Raw genomic sequence first — 25,574 nt, 5'->3', positions numbered from 1 at the left:
GAAACTCAGTAGTCGGGTATCTATTAGTATGGCAGTGTCTGCCTTGTTTCCATCTAAGCCATTCTGCATCGGTGTACACTAGCCACTAGTATTTGCGCCGTGCCAGCGTCGGCTGCCAAACAACTGGGTGCGTTTCAGGCGTCGCCTTCTCATCCTGCTTCCATATTTTAATTGTCTTGTCGGCCTCTCCGCAGATCAACCGTAGCCCGGAACGGTCAAAGGTCGAGCTCATGATGCCAGCCTCGGCATCCAAGGATCCTGGCTGTGCCGTAGTGTCGAGGGCTTGGAAGCGATGACCCGTCTTCCAGTCCCAAAAACTCATAGAGCCATTGTCGCCACCCGAGAAGAGCACATTCTCCTGATTGACGCTGAGGGTGTTAATAATAGCATTGTGACCCTCGAAATTTTGCATAAAAGCACCCTCCGGACATTTCCATTGCTTGATGCTGCCCGTACTGCCCGTTGCAAACGTGAACTCGTGAGGATGCGTAGCCAAAGCTCGGACACCCTTTTTGTGGTGCGTCAAGACTCCCATCGTCTTTCCAGCAGCCAAGTCCCATAGTCTAACTGTTGCGTCTAGTGAGCCAGTAATGACCTGGGGATCTGCCTCCTGACATTTGACGTCTGACACGGTCCCCGTATGACCGGACAAGACATGGATGTTGCTTCTTGTTCGCATATCCCAAACCCGGGCAACACCGTCCCGGCCGCCCGTGACCAGCACATCTAGTGTCGGATGAAGGGAGAGGGTGTAGACACCACTCAGATGTCCGTGGTAATGGCGGATAACCTTGTTTGTCTCAAGATCCCAACACTTGACCATCTTGTCTTCGCCGCACGAGAACAGGTACGGGTGGCGGGGGCTGACGGCAAGACCACGAACCGTCGATATATGGCCAGTCAGGGTAAGGCGTAGGGAGCCAGTGGCAAGATCCCAAATCTTGATAGTTCTGTCGCCAGCACCACTAGCAAACCACTTATTTCCAGGCTCAACAGCCAAGCTCCGTACCCATCCCAGGTGGCCCGATATAACCCTCATTAGCTTCCATGGAGGGTGCCACTCAGGTCTGGCAATGTGTGATGTTGATACGCCTGCCTGGATTAGGCTTGTTGACTGGGAGGTTTGGTGTAGGGAGGCGTTCTCGATCGCAGCTGACTTTCCACTCTGTGCAACGACGGCACCAGAGCCGCTAGAACCTTCGAGAAGTCTTTGAGCAGGCCGCTGCTTCACAAGAGCCTGTTCCGTGTTGGATTGTGCCTTAATTCTCCGGGATTTGGCGAGAGTTGGCTGTTTGGCGGCGAGGGCTGGTGGGAGTTGTTGAATGTCGATGTACTCGAGTCTGAAGCGGCGGTCGGCGGCTGCCCTATCAATGGGGTTTTCTACCGCCAAGTCGCCAAGCTCGGCCCTCTGTCGCTTTCTCGTATGCATGTTGGGCGAATCTGAATAAATGGATTTGGCTGTTTTTTGATTGTCATCGAGGAGTGCCCCCAGGAGGGAAGTGCCCGACGATGGCTCGGTCGAATTGGACATGGCGACTTCCATTGGGAGGATAACTCAGTAGAGTAAATTCGACAGAGTATTTGAGCTGAACAGAAGTCGCTCAATATCGTGTCGCGTCGAGATTGCTGTCTTCGTTCGTCAACGAGGCTGTTAGAGTATGTGAAAAATCGGCAGGCTGAGCTTGGTTTCCTGCGTGGGAAATAGCCTCGCGTGCAAAACCTTGGCGTGTGGAAGAACGCGTTTCGGCCGAGTTGCATTTCCTTTGTTGCTGGGAGCACGGACGTACGACAGATGTCGGGGGACCACCGAAGAACGAAAGTTACTTCGGTGCCATCATGTACACAGTGTGTACGACTACTTGAGCAGAGAGCTCCAGCTGCCCGGGCACCTACCGATGGGCGGATACTACCGCGAGGGTGACACCAACTACAGCAGGTACCCCCTGCAATGGACTATTTACATCATACAAATAGAGAGAATCGGTTTGATATATTCCAGTCTTTTTAACCTGGCTGATGCATGTGTGGTACAACATATCTCAAAGTCTTCCTTGGTAAGTAATTGCATTCCTTTTTGTCCCAAACTCGGGTAGTTCAACTAGCTTGTCGACCCCTTCCCCATTTTCACTATAACTCTTGATCTCACCCGGATGGTGCTTCAGCTAACGTTGAGTCGAATTTACCACGGATTCCCAGCACCGCCTTTGCATATCTTCTACTTCTGCTTCACACCCGCGGATTTAATACAACCATCTCCATTTAAGCACCAACATCTTCTACTGGAACCCAAGGAAGGGCCAGAGGAACACAAAATGAACGAGCCTCACGATCAATTCCTCCTTCACTCTGCCGCCCGGGAGGGTAGAGGTAAGTCATCGTGCATCTCTCTATGCTGCGCTTCTCCAAGTGTCTAGCCTAACTGACCGGCTGTGCAGTCTCAGTCGCAGAGACCCTTCTCAAGGTATTTCTTGTGCAAATACCTACACTGAACCCTACCATCCAGGACGGTGCTGATGGCGTCCTTCAGACAGAGCCCAAACTCGCCACCCGTATAGACGAGGATGGCAGGCTTCCTATTCACTGGGCCGTATCGTCAAACTCCGTCGACATTGTGGTTCTTCTTGCACAGCATAATAGCTTCGACCCCGATGTTCAAGTAGGTCAGCTTTCCTTCCGAGTATTGCCCTTTTCAAGTCGAAATGTCCATCTTCTCAGAAAGGTTGGGCTGAAGACTAACCCTAAATGTCGGTGCACACAGGACGGCAGCGGCTGGACTCCACTGATGATTGCTGCCAGCCTTAAAGATGGCGAGGATCTCGTGAATCTCCTCCTTCAGAAAGGGGCTGATGTTAATCTGAAGAGTAAGATAATCACATCCTGTATTGCCCAAGCTGTGTCATCGCATTCCTTAACACTTGCATGTTGCAGATCATAACGGACAGGTGAGCAAATACCGGCGGGCAGCCCCCTCCAATGCACGTTACGTGATGTTAAACCACCTGGTCTAGAGTGTCCTACATTTCGTTGCTTCCAAGAACAACTTGGACGTCGCAAAGACGCTCCTCAGCCACGACCCCCCTGCATCCACCAGGGTTCGTGATAGACGTGGTCAGTATCCCATTCATCGAGCTGCAGCCATAGGCTCGGTCCCTATGGTGGCGCTTCTGATCAAGCACAAGAGCCCTCTCAATGCCACCGATACCTCAGGCTACACCGCTCTGCATCATGCTGCAGCTGAAGGCCATGGTATGTGCCATGCAAAATATAGGCATCACTTGTAACTTCGGCTGACATATTGCGTTAGGTGATACAGCAGTGGCCTTGCTCAAAGCTGGTGCTGAGTTCGACAAGAAGGACAACGATGGCTACCTGGCCTTGAGCTTGGCTCCGGACAAAGAGGTATGCCAATTCGCAGCGCTCCTAGTTCGCACCAAGAGCGGTATTGCTTACAAATCGTGTAGGTCCGTCGGTACATTGAGCGGGCCGCTGAGGGGGAGGGCATAGATCTTTGAATCAGGCAAGCTACAAGTCGCAGCGTTGGAATTACTCTCCCTGGACTATTCTATACTCCATTTCGTAGCAGACGCATGCTTCCACATAGTACACGGGGGTGACATTCCGTGCTATGGGTTCTTAAGTCTCCTATACTATTATTACCTGACTGTGCGCTCAACCAGGTCGCGATACATAGCCTTTACATCCTGAACGTCAGCGCGCAGCTCCTCTACTAACTCGCTCTTCTCCCCGAGTAATTCTAGTGTCGTCTGGTATCTTGAATTTAAATCCTCAACTTGAGCCTCCAACTCGGCCACCCGCTTTGAGGCATTCTTGCCTGATTCCAAATCTTTCATCAACGCAACGATTTCGGCTCTTGCTTCGTCTCTTTGCCCCGATATTCTTGTCAATTCCTCACGCGACGTGACCTTCTCCGCTTCCAACCGACGAATAGCAGCACTCATCCTTTCCACTAGTTGGACCGAAGGCCCCGCGGCAACCGTCGACACAGACACCATATCCTGCATCATCAGTCGAGGAGATGAGGCAGTCTCCACGCCATCGAACATGTCATATTTTTCACTTACGTGCGAGGTGGGTGTAGGAAGCGAGTCTGGGGGCAGCTCGAAGGAAGTAATAGAGGATGCCATAGGAAGACTGGAACCACCCGGCAGCATTGATGGCCTGGTAGGAGGTTGGCTTGATAATCTCCGTACCGGCGACGAGCCTTCCGGGAACCCATCTGTTCCACTAGTCGGAATCGAAATTTTGCGGTTCTTACCAGGCGCACCTTGTAGGAGAAGTAGGTCGTTACTAAGTGTGCGCGTGGGTACGGACAACAGGGGCGAGTCGGGGCGGCTTTGTATTCTTGACACGGTGCCAGTCAAGTGGTCTTCCAACCAAGGTCGACGGTCGAATTCTGTCTTATCCGCTTTCCATACCGTTTGCTGCTTTTCTAGGTCGGACTTGGCCTGTGACAGGGCTACCTCGGCATTATCTGCCCGCTCTTGAAGCGCCTCAATCTGTTCTTGATATGCCTCAATGTCCCGCTGGTAATTTGGGAACTTGGCAGTCAACTCTTGAAGCTCTTCGTCTTGCCGTTTGCATCGGGTCGCCTAGTTACGGTCAGAATGAATGAAATTGGCAAAAGCCACGGACAATCTTTCAAATGTTGAAAATTGAGCCTTACAGTTTCTCTGGCTTTTTTCCTCATCTCTGACTCTCGTCGTAGAGCATCATCCCTCTCACGTTCTAGATTGCCTACTCGAGCAACCAAACTAGCCTCGATTCCTTGCCAGTTCTCCGCAGCAATTGCATGCTGGGTTTGTAATGTTTCCACTTGACGCAGTAGCTTGGCTTGGGAATCGCCTACGGCGCCGGAAGACGCCTCCTCAGCTAGCGCACGCATCGCTTCCAGCTTACCCTCCATCGCCTGGAGTTCTGTCTGTATCTCAAGTTCCCTGACACGGGTGCGCTCAGCCGCCCGTACTGCCTTCTCCTCTGCCTCGACAGTGCTGGCCTTTGCCCTTTCTGCTACCAAGCTCTTCTCCACCTGCAAAGCGGCAACTTCATCTTCAAGCTCCTTTACGCGACGTCTCTCTGTCATGAGCGCTTCCTCGTTTGCCTTCGTAACGGCAGAATTGGCCTGATCTGAAGCCTTCCGAAGGTCATCCCGCAGCCTCTGAGTTGTGGACTTGTTTGCTGATACCTCGGCGCGCAACGCACTTAGATTATCTTGCATTCCGTTTGATTTGATTTGTAAGTCCTGGTTTAAATGTTCGAGCTCCTCCACGCGACTAGCCCGGGTGCGTAATGCTTCCATATCCGCCGTCACCTTGTCGTGGCGAGTGCGTAGCTCTTCGAGCGTCTTCTCGTCACCTGCGACCTGTGACCTCAGCTTTCTGATGATGGTCCTGTGCTTTTGCTCCGTGGCAGCCAAGTTACGACCTTCTTCCATAAGAGATGCAATCTTTTCATCCCTTTCGGCGAGTTTCCGCTCATGGCTTCCCGTCGGTGCTGCGGCGGCGGACTTTCGGGCGGTTTCGGTAGCATCCCGTGCCAAGAATTGTAACTTCGCCTGTAGAGCCTCGAATTGCTCAACATAGCGATGTATTTCCTCCTGTTGCTCCTTCGCCATCTGCTCCATTCTGACTTCTAGTGCCTCGGCCTGGGCCTTGAGGGCAGTACATCGCTTACATTCAAGACCGTTGTTGGTTGAATGATGAGTTGTTGTCTTCAGTTCTGATGGACAAGATCCAAGCGTTGGATCAAGTGTATTGGTTACATCGGGTTTCTGAGGCCCCATCTTTTTTTCATCTTGGATCGTGGTTCGGGGCCGCTGGCTATCTTGGGAGCCTCGAGGCGACATCTGCATATCTGGGCCTTTGTCTTCTTTAATATTGTCGGAGGCTGCCTCGTTTGTAGCTGGTGTGGAAGCCGAGCTAAAGGCCAGGCTTGGGGAAGATATATGCTCCTTCTGCGGCGTACCAACGCCGGGACGACCGCCGTCGGCGCTCGGCCGGGCACTATGAGAATCTGAGGTTGTGCTGCGGGCGTCGGATGATTGATTGTTCTTCGAGGCCATGGCCTTGGCGAGACGCTCCTGTAGGCGATCATTGGTACGACTACTAGTGGAGGATCGCGGCGCACCTGGTCGTTGAGAAAGAATCAGTACTCTAATCGGCCATGCCAGACTAGGCAATGAGGACTTCTAAAGACGAGGGCCACTCACCAATTTGCTGGTCCTTGATAGGAGCTGTGGATGATTGGGAAGCTTGGGGTTGGTCTAGGCCGTTCTCTCCTTCAGCCAGAATGTTGTCAAGACGAGCTTCTACACCAGCGACGGCCTGCTGAAGGAAGGAGCCCCAGCGGGTCGACTTTGCGGGAGCTGCCATTATGTCGGTTGTAGTACTGTCTAGGTTCCTAGTAAGGTAGAAATGGCTGGTTATGCCTCGTGGCTGTGGCGGGATTCACCGGCCATGAACATTTCGAGTACGGTCTCAGATTTGGCCGGTGGGATTTGGATCGTGTGGTTGGCTGACCTGGCAGCAAACCGGCAGTAGCAACAAGGTTGCTTTAGGGTCGGCGAGTGGGCGCGTAGGTACGATGGGAAGGCTTCGCGATGGCAAGGGGGGTAGATGCCAATGGGCCAGTTGTGACCTGACAGCAAGGGAAAAGAGCAGGAAAGTCTAAACGGTGTCCCAATGCCTATGCTGGTGTTGGGTGCGTAGAGGCTGCGCTCTCCAAGTTGAAGGAACGTGGCACGTAAGGGAACCGACGCAACGTCGGGCTGGGATGCGTGCGATGCAATTGAATATTACGAGGAGGTACCTTCGCTAATGTACCCTACGTCTAGGTACCTCACCGGCTCTTGTCGCTAGCAACCTTGAGGCACAGATACCCTGCGCTGTGCACTTTTGTACGGATGCTGGGGTATCTTCGTACCTCGAGGCCTGTCGAGGTGGCATCTCGGTCACCTTAGCGTGGTGCATGGGACCCCTGTTGCGCCATGGTTTGGGGAGCCGGGCCGCCTAGGGTAGCAAGGCATGCGAATAAACACAGATTATATTACGTGCATACCTAGAATCCAGTTTAAAAAGAAACATCATAACTCATGACTTTCAGTGTCGTTTGGAAAATGACTGGTTGCGCGAACACACTGTGTTGATTACCTAGGCAGGATCCGACGAGTCTAGGTGCATACTGGTCGCTGCCCTTGACTCAAACGACTGAAGCATCCAGCGAGTCAAAGTACTGTGTCTCGGAAAACTTACGTGAGCAGGTACTTGCTCACTTATCCCCTTACTTGTAGTGATGGAGATACGTTGAAGGATACGTCATCTCTACCTTGGAACCACTGGCCCTGAGCTTGCCCGAGTCGTGTTTGCAACGTGGAAAACCCCCACAACAGCGGACACGGCTCGGATTGCTGTGCCGAGCCTTAGTGGACTGGCTATTCTCTCTCGCTCAGTCCTTTGTTAAGCAAATGTTGTAGCCACGTTACTTGTTGTCTGCTGCTAGTTAAGCCAATTACTTTCCTCGCCTCGCCCGACTTGCAGGCACTTCGACATGCGATACGCTCCCTACTGCCGGACACTACCGTAGTCTGCAACGAACCCACCCTGGGCAACTCCAGTATTATTCGAACTCCCTCCCGGATTGCCCGGCACATTCTAACCCTCTGTCATCCCTTCATTTTCAACTTCCTTCTCAAACTAATTCCCTCATTGTCCCCGGAGCTCAGAGCCTACACATAGGACATCGCAAAACCCCTCCTGATATCTCAAAGGCACTCCAAAACTCATCCAAACCCCCTTTCCCCGTGTGCCTAACCCCCGAAGCCTTCCTAAGGCTCGCTTGACCTCTTGTCCAATCCTGATCTGGATTGTACTGGTCAATCTTGTTAGTCGGCTATGGCATCGTCTCCGTTATTCCAAGCCTTGCGCGTAGCATATAACGATGACATCGCAAACGGCTATTGGGGGGAAAAGACGTCAACATTGAACTTTTGCGAGGAGGTGAGACAGAATTTCCGTACTGACAGATCCCATGGCCCTATGACGTTGTTCTAACTTCTACTCATATCTCTCAAGGACTATGTAGTGTCCTTCTACTGCGCCGAAGTTTGCAATGTAAGCTGCCGCCAAACACGGTCTGTTTCTTAGACCTACGACATTGCTAATTGTAAGCTCTTACAAGACTTTGACGAATCTACTGTTTCTGTGGCTCGGTTTGAAGGGTGTGCACAACTGCGTCTCCCAGGGACACCCGCGCATATTTCTCACTGCCTATCTGGGCTATATTCTTGTCGGTCTTGGCTCTACGGCATTTCACACCACATTGAAATGTATGCCCTCACTAATATACGGCTGCTATATGATGCTCTGTTTTGCCACTCGCTGCCCTGCTGACACGTGCTCTATTTAGATCCTATGCAGTTGGTTGATGAACTCTCCATGATCTACACTACGTGCCTTATGGTTTTTGCTACCTTCTCATTTTCCAAGTCGATGAGGTTTGCGGGATTTCTAGGTAGCGGTCTCGTCCTTCTGGCTGGCTTTATTACAGTATGTGCCTTGTTTCTAATTCCGACAAACGGTACCCATGCCAAGGTTGCCATAAGCTGATTCTAAACAACCCAGGCATATTACCATATCACCAAAGATCCCGTCTTTCACCAAAGCTGCTATGCGGCACTGACAGCAACGGTAACAATATGGCCTTTTGAACCAGTGTATTCTCCAACGGACTATGGCAGCTTACGCTATGCAGGTCGTCTTACGTAGCTTATATGTCATGGAGACACAATTGCGGCCGGTTATCACCAAGAGGAGTGGTGCCAAAGCTCAAGGGATCATCAAGACCATGTGGATAATGGTCGCCACCGGTCTGTGGAGAATCTTCCTAGCCATACGCCCCCGGCTTACTGATGCAGACGAGCAGGCCTCGGTGTGTTTCTCATGGGCTATCTCATATGGAACTTGGACAACGCATTCTGCAACCAGATTCGGCGATGGCGACGGCAGGTCGGCTTGCCCTGGGGCGCACTGCTCGAGGGCCACGCCTGGTGGCATCTATTGACAGGTCTTGGTAAGTGCCCATCCTTTCTGGCCGTGTAGGGGTTCTTCACAGGAGTAATAACTGACACAACTCATAGGAGGTATGAAACGCGTGAAATCCGAGTTTAACAGCGAGAGGCAAAGACTGGAGGTTGAATGGATTGAGCTAATCGTTAATCAGCGTATTACTATATTACATGGGGCATATGGCTTCGTAGATGTCTCGAGGGCCGCGAGGATGAATACAAACTCATCTGGCCCAGGTCACTGTCATCGATCCCTCGCGTGGTAAGGGCTGGGAAGGCAGAATGATAACTGGTTGCTATTATGGCAGCGTTCTGGTGACCAATGAGACCCTTTACATTGGTACACATCTCGTTCGAATGAGGTTGCAGACACATTTGTCATTCTGATTGAGTATATATCAATGTGGTGTCTCTCTGAGTGTCACACTAGCCAGCCCTTAACAGCTCGGACTTGGTGGATTGCAATCTTACGCAGCAATGGCTGCAGGGAGGCAGTTGGATGTATCACTGAGTTTATACCTGTCGCATGTTGTAAATATATATATATGTACCCCTCGACCAAGTTAGTATGCACAAAAACATTATATGGCATTGAATTGGGGTTGGGCATATCGCATAACGAGTCCCGACCCAAAATATACCCGGTAGCTACATCATTCAACAGAGGTTGCATTTAAGCAGTGCGTATGCCCAATTCAACCTAATTTAACCCACCACCCACTTCGCGTCAATCTGCCACCTCACAAAATATTGGACGTTCTGTAAAGTCATCCGAGCCGGAATGCCCACTTAAGAGGTATTATCTTACCTAAGACAGACACCACACCGAGATCGCGTTGATACTTCACTGCACGACGCTCACTCGTCCTTACTCAGCCGAACCAAAAAGAACATCAGGACTACAATCAGGCTTATCTGGCTCCATCACACAGCCACAACGCCAAAATTTGTCACAATGTCTATCTCGAACCAAGCGCTCGAAAAGGTAGGACGACTTTGCGGATATAAGCCGCTAGCTTGCTTCTAATTCACTTCACTGATGTTCACATCGATTTAGTTGATCCGCGAGATCGAAAGCCAGGCCATTGTGGCTCAGCAGCAGATCGGCCAGGCTCGCACACAAATGACAGCAAAACAACGAGAAATGCGCATGGTTCGCCTGACATTGGATGAAGTATCAACTCTCTCAGCCGACTCGAACGTCTATGAGGGCGTTGGGAAAATGTATGTTAACCCCCTCACTCTTGATTGATATATTCCTGCCTGCCGCAGCCAACCCTTGCCCTCGACGGATGATAGGGAGCAAGAGGAAAGATGAATGAATGCGGGAATGATGTCGCTGACTCTCGGCCTTGGGGGCGGTAAAGGTTTGTCTCGTTGCCTACGCCGCAGCTGACAGAAAAATTGGAGGGCCAGATCAAGGAGAAGGAGGGCGACGTTGAGAAATTGAGCCAAAGGCTGCATTATTTGGAGACAACGTACAAGAATAGTCGGCAGCACATCGACCAGATGCTCAAGACGCAATCGTGAAGATACCGATGAGGGAGATGTGATGTGATGGAATGGAAGGACACGAAGACGTGGCCGCAAGGTTTCATCACGAGGAGGGGATAGGGAGGATTGTGTGCCATGCCATACATGACAAGGGTACATGATTAGACATGTCAGCAGGCTTTTCCGATTCGAACAAATGCCGCCACTAGATCAGAAGTAGGTGGGAATTTTGAATCAGCGTTTCCTGACGGTTTTCCCGATGGAAAGGGTGTAACACGTCTGGAGTGTACTTCGGCTTGGGGGTTCGGATGAGGGTTAAATCGACAGGACGAGCCGGCCCGACCAACAGATGGACGGCATGAGTGAACCAGAGCCTCCCTCGGAATATAGTGTTGATCCAACTTAAAACAGCACGACCATTCTGCCTGCCTTGCCTGCGTACACTACACGCAAGACGTGTCCGGGGTCTGAGTGAGTGGCTGTGGCTCAGCAACCAAATCCTGAGGCATGGCAAGGCGAGGGAGGAGCCATAAGACAGCCGGTAGTACATTATTCCGACACCGCCGGCCTGCCTGCACTCGGACTCGATATCAATCTCTAGTAACGGGCCTGTCTATACGTAACATTGGCAGGGACTGAACGGGTTATCATCCAGGTTGGGCTGGGCAAGTTCAATAGCGGCGGCGACAGTGCGATATTTGGGCGACCTCGTGGGATATCTCGCAAAGCTGCTACAATATGGGTGGGTTTCCAAGAGGAGCAAAGCTGAGGCCGACGGTATGAATAATCACGCAACTGGACGTACCTTTAGGCTGTGCTGACATTGGGCCACTGTGGGTGGCTGTCGGAAACAGCGTGAGGTGGCTGGGGCTGGTTTTCAGCCGTTCCAAGCTAATAAATCCTTCTCGTGGGTACGCGAGCCGGGCTGACATTGGCGAGTACCTACAAACAAGGTCACGCAGGCAGCCGTAACCAGGGCACCACAGTTGGCAGACGAATAGGGATCTGTAAAGGTCCCGGAGTATCTTGCCTCAGTCGTTAGAGTCGCTGAGTCTAAAATGGCTGCCTGGCAGGACCCCTTTCAGCGATGTTGGTTCCAATTTCACAGTTGCAGCGTGATCCAACTCCATCGACGCTGTTCAGTAACATCATACGCCAACAACACACCAATAGGGCAGAGGCTCCCGACTCCCAAGGAGCTCAAGCCATCCGTGCAGCGGGTGACGAAAGAAACCTGTGCTCTTGGAATATCATAGTTTTCCCAGGTATTCTTTCGCGCTAAAACCATGGCAAGCTGTACACCTTGGCCTTCGGCACACCTCACCCTTGACATTTGGTCCCACTCTGTCAGCAGCCGTGCAGCCCTACGGCAGGACGCTAATACATAAATAGTTAGTAGGTGGAGGGATGGAGGGGTTGGTGAGGAAAGCGCGAGGAGGATAGCGTGCTAATGAAGCAGCAGCAGTCAGTCTTCAGGCAACCTTGGCAAGGGCACCAATGGCACCTTTCCAGGTCGTTCTTGACTTTTTCAGACTGCAGAACCGACGAATGGCCGGTCAGCCCCGCTCTCTCTTAGGCGCTGGCTAGAGAGGAGAGGCGGTTTCTGGATGGGGTGGGCGGTAAGAGCCCTGAAGTTCTGTAGACCGATGGTGATAGTTTCCTACCGTTTGTCACCAGCTTACGCCTTTGCCTCCAAGTAGGTAGGCAAGTAGGTAGGTAGATGGCAAAGTAGGCAACGTCGGGTTAGACCTCACTCGACTACAAACTTCACCGATACCGTTCCACCCCTCCTTAGGCGCTTCTCCTAATCATTTTCCTTCCCATCTACCTAACCCAACCAGACAACCCCGCCTTTCCCGCCTTCCACGCCTCTCAGCACAGCCACTGGGTCTCCCTCCCCTCCTTCGGTTGCCTCCCCCTGGTCTCTCTCTCTCTCTCTCTCTCACACTACCCACGCAAGCAATGCCAAATCAACCAACCCAACCACACTTCTTTCGACTGTGTAAGCCGACCAGCATGTCGCACCCACGCGGGATCTCATCGGCCCCCGGCCCCATGCCCTAAGCCAGGGAAACATAAAGGGGCCACCAAATCTCACCCTCCGCCCCCAACATATCTTATCTTGTCCCCCCTCCTCTTCTTACCGTCGCGGCTTCTTTCTTCCTCTCCTCCCCCACCTTACCTGCTAGGTACCCAACTTCTTACTCCTAGTCCTTGCGACTACGCTTGCAGCCTCCGACTGTCACCGATCCACAGCCATACACATATACCGTCTTTTCCGCTGCCTTGCAATGAGTGGTTACTACTCGGACTCGGATGACCTCGATATCCGCGTCTCAAGGCGTCGAGCACCGTCGCCTTTGCCGGTAAACTATGTTGAGGCGATTCCAAGACCTCGGAACTACTACCCTTCATCAGCCCAACAACCCAGCTTCCTCGCTCCCGAGCGCACTGTCATAACTACCCGCACTCGATCAAGGGAACGTTCTCGTGAACGCCGCTCCACTCCCCCAAGCGGTTCTGCTCCGGTCCCGGCCCCAGCCCCGGCCTCTGTTCCGACTCCTGTCATTATCAACAACCGCATCTACAATGACCACTCGTCAGATGAAGAAGATGACCGCCACATGCAGGTCTACCGATCTCGCCACCGATCTCGTTCTCGGGGCCATTCCTCTCACTCTCGCTCGCCGTCATCATCATACATGACCCGAGAGGAGTATGAGGCAGAACGGGCTCGTCAAGAGCTCGCAGAGCTTAGGCTCAACCAAGCTCGTGAGAAGGAAGAACGTCGGGTTCAAAAGGAATACCGGGAGGAAGCCGAGCTCCAGCGCGCCAAGCGTGATCTGGACGATATTCGAGGTCGCGAAGCTCGCGCTGCCGAGGAAAAACGTTTCAAGTCACAAATCGAATTAGAAAAGTACCAGGAGGAAATGCGACTGGCGGAACAGACCAAGAAGCGAGAAAAGGAAGCTGCTGATGCAGTGGAGCGATACAAGCGGAAAGAGCAGGAACGGCTTGCCCAGGAAAAGAAGGAGAAGGAACAGCGCGAAAAGGAGTTCCAGAGGAGGCTCCAGGAGGAGCGCCAGAAGGAACTCGACCGCCTGGCCAAAGAAAAAAAGGAGAAGGAGGAACGTGAGAAGGAGTATCAAAGGCGCCTCCAGGAGGACCTTATCAAGTCGGGCCTCGACGAGAAAGCCATTGCTGCCATTCTCAAGAAGGAGAAAATACCCGAGCCGCCCAAGCCCAAGCCCATCCCCACCGAAAACACCCTCGTGGCTGGCCATCGCCCAACCTACACACGCATGTCCCGAAAGCATCTGTCTGTTGAGACACTGAGAACGTACCATGTCGAGTGGGAGTTGGACGCAGTATGTGAAATCACCCTACAAGTGCCCCGAATTATACCTGCTAACTTGGCCTAGGATCCTGAATATGTGCTCATAAGACGATGGGTCCCAGAATGGGAACAGGACACACTTTGGAGACACACCAGGGCGCTTCGCGAGAAGCGTTCATCTAAACTGGTGTTAGAGATCGAGGACAAGAAGTCGCGCCGCCACGAACCGGAGTTTGAGTGGGTCAGAAAGAAGGACGACCGCAAGAGGAGCAAATCGCCAGCCCTCCTTATGTATCTTGCGGGAGCAAAACCGGCTTGATACGAGAGCATGGGGTTCAAAAACTATCCCTAAATGTGTTGGCCACATGGCCACATGGCCACAGCATACATAGCACAAAAGTGCAGCTCAAATGTTGCCGTCAAGTGGTTTGGAAGTATTGGCTACACTTCGAACAGGTGATGGAGTAGATAGAATGTTGGGCATCCATTTAGCGTTGCTCGGTGTCATTGGAGTATACCAGGAGGAGGTGTTACTGCGGCACGTTGTTTATTTCAAGCGGATTGAGGTGAGATTTATGTTGGTTTGCGAAGACGCTATGGCTCCGCTCTGGTCGCCATCAAGCTGGGGGACCAAGTGCGCTCTGCTCTTCTAATCAACTCTTCATACACAGTCCAGGCCAAAGCTGAACTCATCGCCTTCCTGCTCATGCGAAGTGCCACACCGTCCATGAGTGATCGAACCCCCTCTTCCGTAATCATTTTGTGGCAAGCATGATACATGTTGCGGTAGACAGACGGTTGCAGTTGGATCCTTGTTTTGACGGCGTCGAAGGGGTTGGAAATGACGGAACAAGCAGCACCGGCCATGATAGCGGAGCTGAAGTTGACCAAAGTTGCGCGCGATGTTTTGATAGCGGTTGGGTGGTTCGGGCTCTGACCCCCATTCTGGGAGGACATCCCACTCAGCCGCTTCTTAAGCAGCTCGTAAAACAAAACATACATGCCTGCGTACGGTGCATCGCGGACGGCTGTGGCCCCGAAGCCTGAAAAGAAACCTCGCAGGCCATTTGTTCTGTAAATATCGGTTGACGCACTGAGGAGGGATTGGTAAGAATACAGGTTCGATTCATATCGAACTTTAATGACGGTTAACGGCATCAAAACGAAGCCGGCAAACGTCCTGGCAACGGCACCGGCCGCAAGGTTGGCCGATGGAGTGAGCGTTGGCAGTGATGATGAGTGAGCTGCTCGGTTGGTCGCTTGGCCCAGCAGGTGCGATTGGGCGACATGTTCGCGGATGGAGTTGAGGGACGTGAAGTAGAGGGCAGAGCCGAAGCCAGTCCTGAGGGCTGACGGGACCGTGCCGCGCCAGAGGGTCTGGATCTTGTTGGGGGAAGCGGCGACGTCTTTGAGATACGATGTCAGAGACCGATGACCAGACTGCTGCACACGGGTTTTCAGCAAGTCCAGCGGTTGCAGGAGTACCGCCGAGGCGATACCGGAACCCAATCCGGCGAAGAAATGTCGAGCTGGGGGATGAGATGACCGGGTCAGCACCAGCAACACCTCTAGCCATAGACCAACGTGACGAACAAAGTAAAGAGGCAGAGCCATCCTCATGAACAGCGACGACACTGGAACCCGACAATGCGCGAACAACGCAATGCGTACCCGCCTTGGTCACTTACATGACTTGGAACGGCCTGAAGTCGTCTGTTGAGACATCGGAATGTGGCAAAGCTGCCGTGTGCAGAGGTTGCGCCGGGCGGAACTGAAAATATGGGTGCGCGGTCAATAAGTAGGGTTACATATGAGAATAGTTATGAAGCTTTGGGGCCATCATTTCAAATCATTGAGACCCGATGCGTGTGCAGGATGAACTAGCGGATGATACATGTGTGTCCGTCATGAAATCATGATGGCTTTTATTTGGCAACTGACGACTAGGTAGATGCTCTTTCACTAGCTCCTTCAGGAGGCGCTTGGCAAACGATCGGGTATTTGCATATAGTGGGGTTTCCATATGCTCACAACACGATTCCAAATAATGGATACTGGTATATTATGCTCTTAATCACTGAACGGGCCTGGTCTTTCCGGACCATGTATTTGTTGTCCACCTCCGGACGACCCGAGAGCAAGGAACGAGTCCGCCGTTATCTTCAACACAAACTCAGACCCATTGCTGCCCGACATTATTTGTCTGCAGGATGAATACATTGAGCACTAGGCAAGGCGTTGCTGAGAGGATGGCCATCCATCCGGCTACCCTGCGCACGTAGTTGGATCAGGTTGGAATGTCCCACCGGAATGCCCACATGGTAGAAAAGGCGGCGTGGCTCTTCATGCCTCGAGATATCCTTTCATCCCCAGTTCGTGTATTTACGTCTCTTTGGGATGACGGTCATCAACAACACCACAAAATTAACATCGACGCCTAAAGTCTACCCCGTTTCTCATCCATCCCTAGTCCCAATTCCCTTGTGGTCGCCGATGACTGACTCAAGACGTCCTGACAGCAGCCGGTGTCGTTTGACTATGTCAACCCATTCGGATTGTCTCGTCACTCCGTCGTCTTCATCCTCGAATCCGGCCAATAACATGCCAAAATCACCCCCAAGTCTACCCAAGCTTCCGGAGCAGTACAGCACTTGTGTAAGAATGCTGTCTCGTGCGGCTTGGTCTTTAACGATGGGAAGATATTCCGCCAAGGTCTCGAGAAGCAACTCGACGAGATGAAGCGGAAATGTCGATAGCGTTGACGTCAGAGGCTGGAAAGGGTCCTCGGCACCATTGTTTGATCTGTTAGACTGGTGCCCGGTACTGGGAAAAATGCTCCTAAACATGGAAACTACCCCGAAGCTTTGCTCGCGAAATATTTCGACATAGCGCTTAAGATACTTTTCCGTCTGCTGACCACCCGACCATGACTGATTGCCGGTGCCTTGGTGTCTCTGTCTCTCTTCGTCAGCCAGCTCGCGGAGCGGTTGCAGAGCCCCAAGGGTAGCATCCAAGGTAGCTACGCGACAGCAGAGGAACAGCAGAGATAACGTGTGTTCTTGAGAATCGCGACTTGCAGAACTCATCGAGGATAGGTCTGGAAGCACCCTCCTGAGCCAACTGACGGTGCGTAGGGATGCAGCCAGCTTAAGCCCGGGAGACTTGAGCGCCGCAATGAGGTCAGCTGTCATTTTGATGATTGCTTCATCGGCTTGGCGGGAAACCAGATCAACCAGCGGCGAGTCTGGATACAAGCCGTGGAGTCTCCGAATATGAGCATTGAGGTCAAGAGCTGAGCCGTAGTTGGCGGGGACAGTGTTGATGGCTGAGGAGAGGAGAGTGGGAAGTTCCAGAACGTCAACAAGGCGCTCGACGTTGCGAAGCAACAGCAGGGCGCGTTTTCTTTCGGCCAAGTCCTCGTTGTCTCCGGACTTGCTGTAGGTGGTGGAAAAGCGCAAAGCTTCAACATCGAGCTTGGGGATTGCGTTCCGTAGATCTGTCGTATCGGTGACTAATGTGGGCAAGGCGCGGACCAGACTGGCATGATGTGAGGCCGAGTCGATGACAGACTTATGAGATCGTTTCGAAACACCTTGAAGTGAGAGTAGAAGCGATTGTGAGGACTGGGCCAGGGATTGAGGCTCCGTTGAGGCCAGAGTTGCCGGGCTCTGGTCAGCGAGATGGGTCAGATATGCCAGCTTGGTAGACCTTGGTGTCGGGTTGGCATCAACCCCCGAAGTCTGTTGGGTATCGAGCAGATCGAGAAGAAGGTCGGCCATGATTACACTCGTGTACAGGCCCTACTTTTCTCATTTGGAGGTTGTGACGGAGGTTTGGACGACGTTGTCAGTGAATGTAAGGCCGTCAAGTGAGCGGTAGCTCCACCACTGGAGCTTGCTTGTGTCTCACTCGAACTCGGAAAGGCCAGCGAGCAGCATGTATTTAAACATTTTATGTGACAAAATCATTGCATATAACGAGGTGAATGACCTGCTGAAGTAAGCACTACCAAGAGATACGTGCCCAGGGTGCCCTGAGTACCTTGTGAATGGTACAGGTGCATTCCGGCGTCATGCTTGCGGGACAGGTGGAGGCAAAGCCCTGTATGGAAAATGTCCTGTTGATTCGGAGACTCCTCAGCGCTGCATGGAAAAGGGCACATTAGGAAACTTAGGCTTTGACTTGGGTCCTGTCTACCTCCCCCCCACTTTACAAACGCAACATAGCCTGTGCCTAACTGCCTTCAACCCTTTACCTCAAAATACCTCAAAAGCGTGTGATGATACCACGGGATTACTGATTTTGTTCCAGCGCCCCACGCGGATGTGATGACTGCCCACCGACGAACACGTCGAGGTCCGTTTCCTTGTTCAGCTGATGCAGCCAATGGTACATGCTAAGACACCCACCGCGGAACCGCTGGATGCCTTCCCAGTACATAAGTAGGTACGTACCACTTCACCAATTACCCATGGTGACTTCCCCCAAGGGTCCCTCCTCTATCAAGCTTAGCTTTCCCCAACAATCCTCCAGTTCCTCGCAGCCATCCACGCCTACGCCCACCAAACCTCCTGCACGAGACCTCAGGTCACTTCCTTGTCTCCAGCCTTACCCGCCTCCAACATCTGACGGACTGACGGACTGACTTATTGATAAAGCGGTCCACTCGACGCCCTTTGAAAAGAAGCCGGGCGCGAGAAAAGCTGGTCGCGCGCCATCGAGCTGTCGATTCTTGAGCAAGATAATCGACCCAACGACTCTCAAGCTTTGCAACGCTTACAGGAAGGCGAACCCCTTCAGAAAATGAAAGACCCCTTCTTCATCGAGCCATTGCCATGGCTTGTTAAGGCAACACAGCCCTTGGCTGATTATTTCTCCCTCCCCTCGTTACCGTTGCACGTCCACGAGGTCCTTGCCGCCGCCATTCTATACTCGATTATCTACTATCCGATATCTCCGTTGTTGTCTCGACTGGTCGTGGGTCGAAAATACCTCGATTTGCCCAGGAGGAGAAGGATCAACTGGGACGCTCATGTCGTGTCTCTTGTCCAGAGCGTCCTCATCAACGGTCTGGCCCTCTGGGTCATGGTTGTTGATAATGAGCGCAACCAGATGGACTGGCAAGGTCGCATGTGGGGATACACTGGTGCCGCCGGTATGATCCAGGCTCTTGCCGCCGGTTACTTCCTCTGGGATCTTGTTGTGACGAGCTGCAATATGGACGTGTTCGGTATTGGCACCTTAGCCCACGCCATTAGTGCCCTGTTTGTGTACGCTCTTGGATTCGTGAGTCTGCCTATCGTGATCACACGGTTGTCGTCCTTTTTCTCTAATATCTGATTCAACCAGCGACCCTTTCTCAACTACTACGGTTGCATCTTCATTCTCTGGGAGCTGTCGACTCCCTTCCTCAACATCCACTGGTTCTTTGACAAGCTTGGCATGACCGGGTCCCGCGCTCAACTGTACAACGGCTTGATGCTCCTCTTTACCTTCTTCTCTTGTCGTCTGGTGTACGGAACCTACCAATCGATCAAAGTTTTTACGGACATTTACGCTGCCATCAACGCTCACCCTACCCTCCTAGAAGAAATATCCCCCGAAACAGGCACAATTCTTGCTCCGACAGGCGTGATGCAGTTTGCGACGGCGACATCGACGGTCCCAACATGGCTAGCTGTGACGTATCTCATGAGCAACCTAACCCTCAATGGACTCAACTTTTATTGGTTCATCATGATGATTCGTGCTGTTCGCAAGAGATTCCAACCAGCCAAGCCGGCAGACAAGGCAGGTCACATCGAGCCCTCTTCTGCAAAGGTCAACTCGCATTCCGGTCAGACTCCTGTTCGCCGACGCAAGGCATAGAAGAACACGGAGATTCAACCAATTTTCGTCGGGGCAGTTCCAAAAAATGACGAGGGCGGGGGCCTCGGCTGTGGATGGTTTCCCGCTATTTAGGTAGTTATAGATGGGTAATAACGTCCCGGTTGGGAAATGTATCAACATCAACGGTATGATATTGCATTATAGCATTCGGGCAGTCTAAGCCCTGGAGTTTTATACAATTGGAAGGCTTGCACGTCTTTATATTCGCGATACCGGGCTGCTCTCAATGTACAAGCTCCAACTGTTTGGGGTCTACTATGGTGAGCTGTCACCACGCCACATCATTCATGCAGAACCTGTGCTACTGTTTGGCTTCGCTGAAAAGGGGGGGATGAACATGTCCGCCTTCGGAGCAGCAGACATGAAGAGTTCTGCGAGCTCGCTTGGTAACCTTATCTCTGACAGCAAGAAAAAAGGCATAATACTGCAAGGTCAAGGAAATAGTATTAAGTACATCTATGCGTGTAGACTGGTATGGCGGCGGTGAGCATATCGGCAGTGCACCTATGCTATGCAGGGTGTGTCCAGAAAGTATAAAAAAAAACACAGCCAAAAGATTCGCTCGCTCAGACCCGGAACATATTGGCCATCAGGTACGTGAATGCATGTACAATTAGAAACCGAACGGGTTGTTGGGAGCTTGATATTAGAATTAGCTGAGTCACAGGAACCTACAAGGGGCCTGCGCGACTTACTTGCTTGAGCGAGATTGGCTCGCCGCCCTGTTGGCTGCGGCATCAACTTCGCATCTCCCGAAATTCCGAATCGAACTGGCGGGGGAGGGCCTGTCTTTTGCGGTTGCAGAGGCTGGGCTGGAGCCTGCAGTGTGCCGGCGCCACCCATGGTGTTGAAGCCTCCCATACCAGTTTGTTGCGGCTGAAAGCCTGGCATGCCTGTTCTTTGCGGCTCCATGGCAGGAGGCAAAAACGAATTGATGCTGCCCGTCTGTTGCGGGTTGAAACTCTGTGGCGGACCAAACTGACCTGCGAAGCCTGTTGGCTGTGACTGCATAGTAGAGAACTGACTCTGTCGCTGAGGATCTGCGAAAGGGCTCTGAGTCGGCATCCCTGTCATCATTGGCTGCATGAACTGTCCACCAGTTTGCTGCATGCCAGAGTTGAAGCCCATAACCCCAGGAACGGGTTGCTGCTGAGGAACGGGGTAAGGGTTCATTTGCTGCTGCAGTTGCTGCTGCTGCAAGACGAACTGTTGCTGCAGGCGTGCTTGATTCATGTCATTTAGGCTCTGGCCTGGTGGCGCGACCTGAGTCTGAAATGTTTGGTGAGAGACGCCCGTCATTTGAGGGAGCAAAGGTGGGGGAGCGAAAGCACTTGGCTGGGCTGATTGAGGCGCCGACAGCGGCCTCGCCGGTGGTGGAGGCATCAGTGAGCCCGGACTTGACGTAGTGGGCGGCGGAGCAGGTCTTTGCCGTTGCATTGTTGGCTGTGGTGTTTGCATCGCCGTAGGGTTCGGCCGAATTGTTTCGAAGAACGACGGGGTAGCTCCTGTAGGCTGAGAAGTCTGCGTTGGTGCCGGCGGTTGGCTGACAGTTGTGCTCGGCGTTGTCGGCTGAGCTGTCCGCTGTGGTTCCAAGGGCCTTGTCAAGAGTGACAGATCCTGCATCGAGCCGGTGAGGACCGGTACCTGCTGGACTGGAGCCGGCTGTTCCGAAGCCTGGGCAGGGGATTGCACCGGTGCGGCCGCTGGACGCGGCAGCTCCTGTTGTTGCTTTGCGGGTTTCACATCCCAGGCATCGTCATCAAAGCCACTGGTTGCCTTGGCTGCTGCGGGGGTCGTGGAAGCGGATGTAGGCGAGCTTGACTGCGCATCTTCGTTCGCTCCTCTTGGGGCAAACGCCTTGGGGTCCACGACATCACTTGTCTGAACCGCTGGTGCGGGCCTGCCCTTTCTCGTGTTGTTCCGCAGGGCACCGCCGGGGCCAGAGAAGAGACCACCGGAAGATCCGCCGTCCCCGTCTCCATTTGCCTTGTCAGCACCGTTCTTGACTCGACCAAACTTCTGGTCCAGCGTCCGCATAACCTTTAGTATGTCTCCTTCGCGAAGTCCTAGGTTACGAAGCACCGAGGCGTCGACATCAGGAAGGACGCTTTCATCCATCGAGTCCTTGGAGAAAGCTTGAGCGTATCGCTCACACAGGCCGACAGCAACATCGCAGGAGAGGAAGAACTGAAACCAGTCGTACTCGGGTTTCTGTGATTGTCCGACCGAGGCGCCGATGCCGACGGGAGCCGAGTCTCTGGCTGCCCCTGCCTTGGACGCCCTGGCCCTCTTAACGTTGGAAAGAGGTTTGTCTTCGTCCAAGGATATACCGGTGGCGCGTTCCACATACTCAAGATCCTCAACCGACATCTTAGCAACGGGTACAGCGATCTTGACACCATTCATCTTGTGCAAGTTGATTTTGCCGTCCTTGAGCCCCAGGAACTGCGCCTCAACACTGAAGGATTTCGACCGGTCAGTCCATGTTCGCACCTTGGCGGGATCTGGTTCTAGAGAAATGGAATTAGCAAAGAAACACATTGATTCTGATAGGCAACGGTTGTGCTTACTGGATTTTCCAGACCGGCTCTGGCTGCCGCCTTCGGACCGTCCGTTTTCGCGTTTGCTCCGCTGCCCATAGTTATTACCATTTTCACTTGCCACAAGACTGCTGCCTCGCTTTGGTAGAGGCATGCCCGGCCCTACCTGCTGTGAGCTGTCTCTCTGAGCGACCTTGACAGCCTCCTTTGTCAATCTGATCTCCTCTAGACGATTCTGTTCCACAGTTGACTTCGCCGCGTTCAGCCCGGTATTGCTGGAGGGCTGAGTGATGGAGCCTGTTATCTCGATATAGCTGCTTGGGACAACGCCCTCCTTTCCGTTCTTGACGCGACGCACTTGCCACCATTCTTCACTCTTAGTATCGTCAATGATAAGGACATCGTCGCCAACAGCGACAGTCACTTCATCGTCACCCTGGGCCATAAAGTCGTACAAAACTTGACCTTTCTTCTGTGTCTTTCCAGAGCCGGCCATGATGACTTCTCGCAGCCCTTCAGCCTTAACAGCTCCAGCTAGTTCACCCAAAGCGCTCACGATCTCCTCAGCCGTATCCTTGGCACCGGCATGGAAATCCACACTCTTGCTCGGCCTCACGAGCTCTAGAAAGACGTGCTTACCCTCGCGGGAATAGTGCGTCATCCTATCCGCTGTCCACTCTTGGGATGGGCCATCCTGAGCACGTTCGGGAGCAATCAAGATCGTTCCAGTTGCTAAGTTGATACCTAAAGTAGTGGGCATCTTCTTGCGCTTACCCATGACAGAGACCATTTCGTTGATGTTGTACATGTGGAACCCGCCGGGAGCACGGTAAGGGGGTTCCTCGATCTCCGGGGAGTTATCATACATATGAGTATCTATTGACCTCTGAGATTGGATGCGCGACGGGGCTGCCTGAGAAATCGGTCTTGCGGGTAGAACCGGGCTCCTCACCGGCTCGTCATCGGATGGCTCTGAAGCATGGGATTGCGGTGAGAGAGGGGGAGTAGCGGCACGAGGAAGAGGGGCAGAACGACCTGCCATCACGCCTGCGAGGGCCGCGGCAGGGTTGTTGGCTTGGGAGTTAGCCGGTGAGTAGATGGATTCTGGTCGTTCGGAGTAGCTATCTGCATCGGTGGCGGCGGAAATGGAGCGCGACGGTAGTGCCGGAGGGGGCGAAGACTGAGAATCGGGCTCTTCGGATTCAGCCACCTCAATGTAATTGGCAGGAACGAAGCCAAAATCGCCATCCAGACCAACCAAAATCCAATCCGGGTCCGAAGTGTCGTATACGTCGAGGACAGAATCTTCGGGAAAGGAGAGTTCCTCGTCGGTCTGTCGAGTGTATTCGTACAACGCGCGGGCTTTTGCGACGGGTTGTGCCTGGGTTGAATTAGTGATGTGCCGTGACATGGGAAATGCAGATAGTAGCGAATGCGCCTACCTCTTCGACATAGTTATTTGGGATGAGGCCCTCGGGCTCCTCCTCATCATCGGCGCTGGCCTTCTTCTTCGCTTTCCACCAGTCTTCATCGGCGTTCTTTTGGAGTACGTAGAGGACATCTCCATCGCTGATAGCGAGTTCACCCTCGGCTTGGGGCACATAATCATAGACGGCCTTGTATACTCCTAGGAACCCCATGTTGATAGACTTTCCGGAAACCAGGCACTTTGTGTGTAATGTGAGTGATCGGGTGGGCGTTGATGGGAGAGGACAAGTCGCGGGTCATATGATAGACTCGTATTTACGCAAGGTAGTTGATCGCCAGCAAGAGCGGCACAATCCCTTTGGCTAGGCTTGCTGCTCGCTGCCGGCGGCCCCGGAGACGGGAGAATGAGCAAAACTCGATGGAATCGGGTAGTTGGTTGTCGAGGTGTCTCCTAAAAGTAGAGAGTAACCAGGTCAATTTCGGTTCCCGAAAGATGGCTGGTATCCGTCCAGGATAGGAATTGAAGACTGGCGGGGGAGAAGAAAAAGGATTCAGGCACAGTGGAGTGCGAAGTCGAGTCGATGTAATGCCAGTTGCCTTGGATCTCCCGCGTCCGACGTCGACGAGTTGCAATGGGGGGGGGGTGTTCAGAGGGCGGCGTAGAGCAGCAGAGAGTAGAGAATGCCAATGCAGAGAGCAAGGTGGTGGACGGGGGCGGGATGAAGCGCAGTGCGATAAAGTGGAGGAATGGATCGGATACGGAGAAAGCAAGGTAGCTTACACGTCATGAGAGGTGGTAGCAGCTACACAGCGGGTATCCGGTGTCGCTTTCGCATGAGCCCATCAATCTCGTGGAGGATGCCGGCGCTGGGCAGAGGCTGCGGCGTCGAGAATTGGTGGTTCCTGTTACAGGCTTCGGGCGGCTATGTATGGCAGGGCAGCTTGGGCGTAGGTTGGTGAAGTAAAGCAGACAAAGCCACGGCGAGGTAGGTTTCGGTAGAAGGAGGTCAGGCAAAGTGGTGGGAAACAACAGGATGTGGCAATGTAGTGCTGGCTGGGCCGGGATGGGGATTGAGACAGGCAGTCGCGGACCATACTGCCAGTGCCAGTGCCAGTGCCAGTGGAGAGGGCTTAACTGGGGAGGCTGGTTGTGGTTGGGTCACTCGGTGGGGCTGGGCTGGGCTGGGCTGGGCTGATGCTCAAGATTGAGGGATGATGGACGGCGGGGCGCCCGTCACGGTCACAGTACCTGAAGAACTCACAGTACGGATACATGCATAGGTAGGAAGCAACCTAAGGTACGGTAGGTCGGGAGGTCTTCCAGAGTGGGTCAAATACAGTACGTACCGCGAGGTACTGTCGACCGGCTGACGCAAGGCACAGAAATGAGGAGGAGACATACAAAGATATGACGAAACGTCTGTGTCCTCAAGCGTAGATGTACTAACCTTTCCGCCCTTGTAACCAGCTGCTTCACCACAGAGTGCATAGATACAGACATCTCGAAGTACAATGCCTTGCAGTATCATCACGCACGCGCCTTGGCTACTGACGCTGGCGAGCCTCAGTAATAGCAGCCAATTCATCCAAGACTCTCTAAGCACCGGATTGCATTCATCGAAACACAAATGGGTAGCTCTTCATGCTACTCTACTACCATCCAGATAATCTGATACCGTACCCCTGATACCTGTTTTCCTTGTCGTCCCTGACCCTATTCCTGAACCCTCGTTGTCTGCCATTGAACCCAACCTCGAGCTCTGTCCAGCCCGACGACCCAATTTCACTCTGCCACCGACCGCTGCTC

General features: G+C 52.9%; 10 protein-coding genes across 10 annotated transcripts; 5 read left to right on the top strand and 5 right to left on the bottom strand.

Annotated features, from left to right (window-relative positions):
* Positions 1-85: 85 nt before the first annotated feature.
* EsH8_VI_000708 (WD40-repeat-containing domain protein) lies at positions 86-1,531 on the bottom strand (the record flags this gene model as incomplete). The annotated part of the gene is made up of 1 exon (XM_083271961.1): positions 86-1,531. One exon carries the CDS (start codon positions 1,529-1,531, stop codon positions 86-88), a length of 1,446 nt encoding a protein of 481 aa, XP_083127135.1.
* A 489-nt stretch (positions 1,532-2,020) lies between these two features.
* EsH8_VI_000707 (ankyrin repeat domain-containing protein) lies at positions 2,021-3,512 on the top strand (the record flags this gene model as incomplete). Its single annotated transcript, XM_083271960.1, has 9 exons — positions 2,021-2,054; positions 2,197-2,367; positions 2,436-2,461; positions 2,528-2,656; positions 2,759-2,861; positions 2,929-2,942; positions 3,009-3,246; positions 3,305-3,399; positions 3,462-3,512. The coding sequence occupies 9 exons, from the start codon at positions 2,021-2,023 to the stop codon at positions 3,510-3,512; spliced, it is 861 nt and encodes a 286-aa protein (XP_083127134.1).
* Positions 3,513-3,653: 141 nt separating this feature from the next.
* Positions 3,654-6,389, bottom strand: EsH8_VI_000706 (uncharacterized protein; the record flags this gene model as incomplete). The annotated part of the gene is made up of 3 exons (XM_083271959.1): positions 3,654-4,610; positions 4,685-6,144; positions 6,227-6,389. The coding sequence occupies 3 exons, from the start codon at positions 6,387-6,389 to the stop codon at positions 3,654-3,656; spliced, it is 2,580 nt and encodes an 859-aa protein (XP_083127133.1).
* Positions 6,390-7,907: 1,518 nt separating this feature from the next.
* Positions 7,908-9,345, top strand: EsH8_VI_000705 (ceramidase; the record flags this gene model as incomplete). Its single annotated transcript, XM_083271958.1, has 8 exons — positions 7,908-8,012; positions 8,088-8,126; positions 8,194-8,341; positions 8,422-8,561; positions 8,637-8,702; positions 8,767-8,881; positions 8,938-9,084; positions 9,152-9,345. 8 exons carry the CDS (start codon positions 7,908-7,910, stop codon positions 9,343-9,345), a joined length of 954 nt encoding a protein of 317 aa, XP_083127132.1.
* A 689-nt stretch (positions 9,346-10,034) lies between these two features.
* Positions 10,035-10,609, top strand: EsH8_VI_000704 (prefolding complex chaperone subunit; the record flags this gene model as incomplete). The annotated part of the gene is made up of 3 exons (XM_083271957.1): positions 10,035-10,064; positions 10,137-10,303; positions 10,447-10,609. 3 exons carry the CDS (start codon positions 10,035-10,037, stop codon positions 10,607-10,609), a joined length of 360 nt encoding a protein of 119 aa, XP_083127131.1.
* Positions 10,610-12,864: 2,255 nt separating this feature from the next.
* On the top strand, positions 12,865-14,229 carry EsH8_VI_000703 (uncharacterized protein; the record flags this gene model as incomplete). The annotated part of the gene is made up of 2 exons (XM_083271956.1): positions 12,865-13,941; positions 13,996-14,229. 2 exons carry the CDS (start codon positions 12,865-12,867, stop codon positions 14,227-14,229), a joined length of 1,311 nt encoding a protein of 436 aa, XP_083127130.1.
* A 275-nt stretch (positions 14,230-14,504) lies between these two features.
* EsH8_VI_000702 (uncharacterized protein) lies at positions 14,505-15,635 on the bottom strand (the record flags this gene model as incomplete). The annotated part of the gene is made up of 2 exons (XM_083271955.1): positions 14,505-15,439; positions 15,599-15,635. The coding sequence occupies 2 exons, from the start codon at positions 15,633-15,635 to the stop codon at positions 14,505-14,507; spliced, it is 972 nt and encodes a 323-aa protein (XP_083127129.1).
* Positions 15,636-16,366: 731 nt separating this feature from the next.
* EsH8_VI_000701 (uncharacterized protein) lies at positions 16,367-17,689 on the bottom strand (the record flags this gene model as incomplete). Its single annotated transcript, XM_083271954.1, has 1 exon — positions 16,367-17,689. One exon carries the CDS (start codon positions 17,687-17,689, stop codon positions 16,367-16,369), a length of 1,323 nt encoding a protein of 440 aa, XP_083127128.1.
* Positions 17,690-18,713: 1,024 nt separating this feature from the next.
* Positions 18,714-19,778, top strand: EsH8_VI_000700 (TLC domain-containing protein; the record flags this gene model as incomplete). Its single annotated transcript, XM_083271953.1, has 2 exons — positions 18,714-19,196; positions 19,260-19,778. 2 exons carry the CDS (start codon positions 18,714-18,716, stop codon positions 19,776-19,778), a joined length of 1,002 nt encoding a protein of 333 aa, XP_083127127.1.
* A 634-nt stretch (positions 19,779-20,412) lies between these two features.
* Positions 20,413-23,979, bottom strand: EsH8_VI_000699 (cytoskeletal protein-binding protein SLA1; the record flags this gene model as incomplete). Its single annotated transcript, XM_083271952.1, has 5 exons — positions 20,413-20,438; positions 20,495-22,309; positions 22,370-22,430; positions 22,506-23,720; positions 23,782-23,979. The coding sequence occupies 5 exons, from the start codon at positions 23,977-23,979 to the stop codon at positions 20,413-20,415; spliced, it is 3,315 nt and encodes a 1,104-aa protein (XP_083127126.1).
* Between the last annotated feature and the right edge of the window lie 1,595 nt (positions 23,980-25,574).

The sequence above is a fragment of the Colletotrichum jinshuiense genome, chromosome 6 (genome assembly GCF_051148585.1).
Source record: "Colletotrichum jinshuiense chromosome 6, complete sequence".
Taxonomy (NCBI): Eukaryota; Fungi; Ascomycota; class Sordariomycetes; order Glomerellales; family Glomerellaceae; genus Colletotrichum; species Colletotrichum jinshuiense.
Note: the sequence above shows the minus strand (reverse complement) of the source record. Positions and strands in the feature narration are given on the sequence as shown.